The following is an 8,420-nucleotide window of genomic DNA, read 5'->3' as shown; positions in this document are numbered from 1 at the left end:
TTTAAGGTTAATCAGCCTCTTTGCTTAGCATTCCTCTCACAAAACAGACATTCCTTGTGAAAAAATTTTCCTTTTGTTGAAGATTGATCTAATGCTAAACCTGGTCTTTTTATATTTGAAAATGTCTTTTCCACACTTGTTCTTGAAAGATAGTTTTGCTGGATTCACAATAGTTAAGTCAACAGTCATTTTCTCTAAGTACGTTAGTGATGTAATTGAATTATTTTCTGAGTTCATTACTGATTAACACTATTGATAAATACTATGCACTGGATCCCTATCTCTGGATTCTCATCTTTCATCTGTTGTGGATCATTCCTGGCCACTTTCTCTTTGGAACGGATCTCACTTCATCTTTTTCATATTATCTCACAAGATAAAAGGACAGCAAGAGGACACTACGAAAAATAAATACCCTTAAATTCAGTAATAGAGGAAACAGACCAATTTTGTGAATGATATAAACTACCAAAACTCACTCAAGAAGACATAGATAATCTGAATACATCTATTATAGAAACTTAATTTGGAGCTCAAAACATTTCCAAAAAAAAAAGAAATAAAGAAAATCTACAAAACAGTGACCCAACAAAAATCAAAGAATTTATAGAGATTTGTTAGGAGGTCCGTTCTCCTCCATTTGATCTATAGAGTCAATATAATTTTGATTAAAATCTTTGCGGGCTTGTGTGTAGATGTTGAAAAGCTGATTCTAAAATTTATATGGAAAGGCAAAGGAACTAAAAGAGCCAAAATCAATTAAAAAAAAACAACCCACAAATTTGGATGACTAACAGTATCCAATTTCAGCGTGGTATTAAAAGGACAGACACGATGATCAATGAAATAGACTTGAGTGCTTAGAAATAGACCCAGACAAAAAAAAAGTCAATTGATTTCTTAAAACCACTTTATTGAAGTATAATTTACATGATAAAATTTACTTGATTTAAGTGTACAGTGCATTTTTTTGAAAACCTGAGTTGAACAACCATCAATCGCCACAATCCACTTTCATAGCATTTCCAGCACTCCAAGATGCTTCATGCCCATCTGCAGTCACTCCTCATTTCCCCTGCAGGCAACTACTGATCTACTTTTGTCTCTATAAGTCTATCAGCTGATTTTTTGTTTCAATATTTATTTGGCTGCGCTGAGTCTTAGTTGTGGCATGTGGGATCTAGTTCCCTGATGAGGGATTAAAGCCAGGGCTTCTGCTTTGGGAGCATGGAGTCTTAGCCACTGAACCACCAGAGGAGTCCCCATCAACTGATTTTTGACAAAGGTGTTATGGCGATGCAGCAAAGAAGGATAAACATGTACCTCATACATTAAAATTAGCTCAAGTCGGTCAGAGACCTAAACATAAAACTATACAACTTTGAGAAGAAAAGGAAAATGCTGCATCTTGGGTGATGAATTTTTAGATAACAGCATCAACAGCACAATCCATTAAAAAAAAAACACACACACACTAACAAATCAGACACTGTCAAATTGAAACTTTTGTTCTTTACCTTAAAAGACACTATTAAGAGAATGAATAGACAAGACAGACTGGGAGAAAACACCTGCAGAGCGTGTATCTGATCAAAGATCTGCACTCAAATATTTACTGAACTCTTCAAACTCAGTACACCTGAGGAACAGATCTGAACAGATACCTTACCAGAGAAGACGCATGTATGGCAAATAAGCATACGAAAAGATGCCCAACATAATTTTTCACTGGGAAAATGAATTATTTCAACCACTGTAAGATACCATTGCAATGGGAACCTTCATCCATTGCTGGCAGTAATGTAAAATGTCATAGTCACTTTGGGGAGTTTGGCAGTTTCTTATAAAGTTAAATACACACTTACCAACGGCTCAGAAATCCCATTCCTAGGTATTTACTCAAGCAAAATGAATTGTGTTTATATTAAAACTTGCACATGAATTTTACACGATGTTGATATGTCCATACAATGAAGTACTCAGCAACAGAAACAGAGCTATTGACTCACATCATGTATGAATTTAAGACCTGGCAGAGTGAATTTGACTATGTGAAAAAATCATAAAACTTTCCGAAGAAAATGAAAACTGCACTTTGGGTTTGTGATGTCAAGGGATCCCACATGGAATGCAGAGTGTGACAAACGAAATCTGTTTTGCAAATGTATCTTAAGTCAGATGATCTTAACATAAAGTTACATTTCTTTGGACCTATGTGAAAGGTGAAATTGTACCATACTAAATTCTATGTCTTTTATATTTCTTTTTTCTCTTGATTTCTGAAGTTTGCCAATGGTTTAAGCAACATTAAGGACAAAAGAGGGGAGGGAGCACAAAGCCAAGTGAAATGACTTTAAACGTCTGCAGAAAAACTGGATAAAAATTCTTTCATACGTTTTCTTTGGCAAATAAGAAATTCTATATTTTACCTTTATTGTTGAATAGGATCAACACACAGGTTTAAGCAATGCATCTCGACATGAGTTAATGTATGAATGAAACAAAACCAAATCCACAAAGTAAAGCATAAAAGTGGCTTTCACATTTTGCTAACAGCTCTAAAAATGCAGATTCTCCATCTTTAAAAGTATGAGAGGTCTTCAGCTGGAAGTAGAATCTTTCCTCATTCACCTGAGAAACCAGAGGTGACTACGTGCTTTTTTTTTTTTTGTACCTTCCCTAAAATTCATGATCATTATTATGTTCCATTTCTTCCTCTATTATCCCTCAAAGGAAATATAGCAGCAAATCACTCCCATATTTTAAGTTTTAAATTCACCAACAACAGGGTTCACTACCAACTATAAACATTCAATGCTTTATTAGTGTACATGTCATCACCATAGGCTTAGCTTGTTAATACAGAAATAAATAAAATAACTACAGTTAATCTGAACAAAGCAAATGAGATTAAAGAACCCTGATCAAATGAAACACTTACAACAATCAGGTGAAAAACTATAAAAGTTACATACATACCTAATAGCACTAGGAATGTACAATATCAATTATTGGAAAAAGAAATGAGTGATTCACAGTTATAAGAAATTATTTTAATATTAGTATGTTTCCTTTTATAGACAAACATTTATAACATACACTTGGTTTCCACCTCGTATAAGACAAAGTAGAATACTAAACATCACTGCACTTACCCCAAACACAGCAGTGACTGTGCCACAGGTGACCTGCTTCAAAACATTTAATAGGGAGGCTATGTTAACAGTATTACGAAAGACATATATTTCCAGAAGCATGTTAAATACACAAATGTCAGTTCTATAAATAACAAAAATTATCAGCAAAATGTTCAGGTTTAACCTTCCCAAATTTTCTAATGCTTTAAATATTTTAGATATATGCTGTCTGACCAGTTAGTTTGGTTACAGTTTTAAACTAGCAAACCGTTATTCTATGAGAAGAGCTAAACTATAACACTGCACAAACTTCCCAAGGAAGGTAACTCGAAAAATCTAAAAAGTGATTCCAATTATTCTAATTAACATTTGAGATACTAAAAGAATCAAGGACTCAAGAAAATATTTTGAAATTACTCGATTTGTCTTTATCATTTTGTCTAAAACTAGTCACATAAATTTAAGATCCAAATGCCTAACAGTGTGTCCTCACAGCAGGTTTGTCACTAAAATGTTTTGATCAGAAGACACAGCCTTAATGCCTCTAAATGTAATTCTAAGCTAAAATCCAAATCCTTGGTTTGAAACCTCAAAGCCAATTCCGTAACAACTCATGGGTAAATGAAGTCAGGGAGAAAACCTGCAGCAGCCACAGCTACAAGAGTGGAAAATAAATTCTATTTTTCCATAAAGACTCTATGAAAATATAAAGCCCCAAATGAGCGACAACACAAGTCCACATATAAACATTGTTTAAAAACAGAATGTTTCCCAAGCTTCTTAGGAGATGTCAATGTGTAGTCATAGTCTGCGTTAAGATCTCCTAAGTCAACATTAAGCCATACGTAACTATGCTGATTTGCATACCTTCAACAATGTGCAACGGATATACATAATTTACAAACATCCACAGCACTTCTTAATGCCCCATCAGATCATCTCTCAATGATGGATGTTTACAGTTTTATAGTTCTGCTACTTTAAATACCAAGAAGCCTTTGAAGAGGAAGAGTTCCACCTCTTCCCATGATCCCTTAAAGAGTAAGTAACAAAATATAAAATTAAACAAGATTTATGTTTGATAAACTAACATATAAAATTACCATTGGAATATTCAGTGACTGCTTATAAACATAACAGTCATCATAAAGCCTATAAAGTATATCCTCAGTTTTATAAAAGAAATGCAGATTGTCTCAAGGTAAAAAATACAGTGCAGGCTGCTAAAAAGCTCTTTGTTGCATTAGGAGGTGCAGGAATGAGGAAAACTTCTGAAAACACGAACGAGTTCCCCAAACTTTAACATCAGTTAAGCATGAATTGCACTGCAGCAGCAGGAAGCTTTTCAGTGGCTGGCACTATAAAGCTAACGGTAAGAAAGAAAAAAGGCAGAAAGGGTGGGCAACAAATGATGTAACTAAATTATTACAAATGGAGATTAGCAATAAGAAGTGACGAGGACGATCGTCCACTCCACTCCGTTAAGATACCATCTTTAAATACTAAGTTCTTTGCAGGAAGGGGGACTCCCATGTCAGCACAGGATGACTGTGAAAGCAAACTTGGAAAACTGGCCTCAGCGTGAACATCCAGTGTTGAAGCACCTTCCTAGAGAGGGCAAGAAACAAGACAAAAAAATCCTATTCAACACTTTACCAAACCACTTAATTCAGCTAATGAGAAATCAAGACCTTGATTACCTAAGAAATGTTTATGGAATGCAGAGCACTATAGGAGATGCAAAGAGGTACCTCATGAACCCCAAATAATCAAGACTGGTGTTAACACATGCAGAAATGACAAATACACTCAGATGACGAGAAGTACTTTGAAATAGAGAGAAATAACAGCTTATGAGAATAAGAAAAAGTTAGTTCTTAGATAATCTACAAAAACCCTCATGCAACATTAAGCCCTAGAACAACCCATCCACTCCCAGGGCTCTCAGATTCACACATTCAGCGCAGACTTCTTGGAACTCCAGGCTCCAATCTCCTCCTATCCAACATCTATCTTTGGATGTTTCACCATAAATTCCACACTTAGCACGTCCATAACCAAACTTAAATGTTCCCTACCGGGTCCTTCCTCGACTCCATGCAGCAAGCTAGTCAAGAAGTATGAAAAGTACCTTCATTCTTCCCTTCCTTACCATATCCTCAATCTTCCCTCACGTTTATTTTATCACCAAGTTCTCTCACTGTACCTCCAGCATGCATCCAAAAGGAGTTTACTTGATTCATTCACCACAGCCAAGGCCACCAGTCTCCACTGAAGTGCAGTCCTCACACCAAAGTGAGGTGCAGGGGTGTGAAAATTTGTAAAATCTTGTATCTATTTATTGCATCCAATAAAGTTTGCTTTTGTGTATGTTTTATGCACAATTTATTATATTACAGGTATAGCAGTAATAAAAAAACCTTTACTGCAGATACAAACTTTTTTTAAATGAAAAAGCGTGTTCATCTATCAATATCTCTCACTACAGTTATTACAACAGTCTTCAAACTTGTCTTATTTCTAAGCTTCTGTTTTTAATCTATTCTCTAAACAGTAACTAATCTTTTTAAAAATAGTCAATTAGAAATAATGTCATTCCCTGTTATAAGTCTTTAATACTAACAGTTTCTCTTTGCAGTAAGCATAAAACACATTTTTTCACATACTCTAGAAGGCCCTCCGCTCTTTATCGGCCTCACCTCTTGCCCCTACCCCACTTTCACAAGACTTCTGCCACACTGGTCCTCTCGTTTCCTTGCAGGCTGAGTGCCTTCCTGACAAAGGACCTACATACCTAATAACCTCAGCCTGGAATACTTTTCCCTGTTCTTTAGATTTCAGCTTATACGTCACCTCTACCTTTTTAAATTTGGTCTGCCTTTAGATTCTATCATATCGGAAGGGGTTTGGCTCCTTTAAGGCACACAAACTGAAATCTGTAACTACTTGTATATTTCAGCGTTTCCTTGACTAGCTCTCACACAACACTTCAGCTCCATAGTGTCTTAGTTCTGTTTCCCCAGGACCGTGTAAAGACTCTGGCTCAGAGCTGACTCAAGTATTTACTGAGAGAATGAATGAAGCTAAATTCCAAAATACTAATTTCATAATGTTAGAACAGATATTTCAAACAAAAAATATTCCACTCTAAAAGTTTATCTACAAATCAAGTCTACGGTATCCATTCTTTCCTTGGGGGTAAGACAGAAGGTCTAGAGCACTGGCTTTCACTACCTTAACGGTCAGTCCCATCTCATTAATCACTGCACTAGGGAATCACTGCAGTTATGAATGGAAGTGTACTGACTCAAGAGGGGACTTCCCTAGTGGCTCACTGGTAAAGAACCTACCAGCCAATGCAGAAATCACAGGTAAAATTCCTGGGTCAGGAAGATCCCCGGGAGAAGGAAATGGCAACCCACTTTAGGATTCTTGCCTGGGAAATCCCTTGGAGAGAGGAGCCTGACGGGCTACAGTCCTTGGGGTCACGAAGAGTTGGACATGACTTAGCAACTAAACATCAACTGACCCAAGAACCAGAACCCAACATGGTACACAGCCCATGGCAGATGCTTAAAACACTTCTCTTAAATGAAGCACCAGTACAGAACAAACAGTTCAAGCCTCCTGAAGACCTGGCCAGTGAGACCATGCATAAGTCAGTTAACTTTCTGACTTTCAGCATCTTCATTTATACAGTAAAGTTACAACTTATTTCATGTCTTACTGCTGTGGAGACTGAGTACAAACACAGAAGTGTTTTGGACACTATAAAAGCTCTATGCAAATACACCTTGGGTTTTGTTGGTTTTTGTTACCTGGAATGATGAACAAATTTAAGGACTTGAGGGACAGTTTTCTACTGGAATGTAAGAGGTTTTGAAGGCTGAAAAAAAGGGGGAAAGTTTAAAACAAATATAACAAGAACTAACATGAGAGTTTAATTTTAATAAACATGTTAGTATATGTATATACATCTCAATTAATCACATAATTTTTAAAAAACAATTGCAATGGTTCTCATCAATGAAATTTCTGCTTGTTTGAATAATATAAAGATGTATTAAAAAGACCATTTTGAAACAAAACATCATGTACAAGCAAAATCAGAAAATTATTGTTAAAAGGAAAAGTTTAAACTACTACCAAATATAAATGTTAAATGCAAGAACACTTTAAAAATAAAAATGTAGGAACACATTTTCAACTGTAAATTGGTAACATATGTAAACTGGTAACACATGTAAAACTGGTAACCATTATAGTGGCAATCTTTAAAGCTATATAGTATTTTTACCTTTTAATTCATGTATATTATTTTATTTTCAAGAGAGTTATTAAAATTATGTCAATTAAGTACCTTAAATTTTCTTATACAAACTACATTAGGCCAATTAAATTATTTATTCTCCAACTTTGTTTTCCTAAATAACAATGTCAAGGAGGTCTGCAGACATCACCTCTCTCTAAGCCACCCACCACGATCATTAGATTTAGTGATACTCTTCTCTGCGAACCAGTCCCAGGACCTTTACCACGCTGCCTCACAGCAGCTGCTCCCAACCGATCAGAGTGAGCATACAAGATAAAACCTACTTCCATGACTGATGAGTAAAGCATGTTCATCTAGAAAATGTGGCAACTGAAGAAAATTTAGAAAGTCAGCCATAATTCTACTTTAGGAGATAATCATTACTATCATAACTTGAGTTGTGTATGTTAAGAGAGAAGTGCACAAGAGATATTTCTATAGATATTTACATATGAAAAAAAGCTAGGTGGGCACAGTCATGTAAGTATGCCCATTTAATCCATACTCTCGCCAAATCTGAGTAACTAAGTCAGTATCATTCACCAAAACACTGTGTCCAAAATATCTGCATGTGCCTAATTTCTGAGGGACTGAACTTTGAATTTAAAATACACAGCAAAACCTTTCAACGAGCCATCTTTACTCAATCAATGAACAAGCATATGTGAAATAAAAGAAAGTAAGGCTGTATATTGTCACCTTGCTTATTTAACTTATATGCAGAGTACATCATGAGGAACGCTGGGCTGGAAGAAGCACAGGCTGGAATCAAGATTGCCGGGAGAAATATCAATAACCTCAGATATGCAGATGACACTATCCTTATGGCAGAAAGTGAAGAGGAACTCAAAAGCCTCTTGATGAAAGTGAAAGAGGAGAGTGAAAAGGTTGGCTTGAAATTCAACATTCAGAAAACGAAGATCATGGCATCTAGTCCCATCACTTCATGGGAAATAGATGGGGAAACAGTG

At 35.8% G+C, this 8,420-nt stretch overlaps 1 protein-coding gene across 1 annotated transcript in view; it reads right to left on the bottom strand.

The window, feature by feature from the left end:
* Positions 1-892: 892 nt before the first annotated feature.
* The window catches only part of LOC129557851 (protein FAM91A1-like), a 35,336-nt gene continuing 27,808 nt past the window's right edge, over positions 893-8,420 (bottom strand). Inside the window, 2 exon segments of the mRNA XM_088844582.1 lie at positions 893-4,745; positions 6,956-7,023. Coding sequence (XP_088700708.1) covers positions 4,714-4,745; positions 6,956-7,023 — 100 coding nt within the window. The 3' untranslated portion in view covers positions 893-4,713.

The sequence above is a fragment of the Moschus berezovskii genome, chromosome 16, assembly GCF_049115385.1.
Source record: "Moschus berezovskii isolate FMDL1 chromosome 16, NW_MosBer_1.0, whole genome shotgun sequence".
In the NCBI taxonomy this organism is placed as follows: Eukaryota; Metazoa; Chordata; class Mammalia; order Artiodactyla; family Moschidae; genus Moschus; species Moschus berezovskii.
The sequence above is the reverse complement of the archived record's forward strand: the minus strand, read 5'-3'. Positions and strand labels throughout refer to the sequence as shown.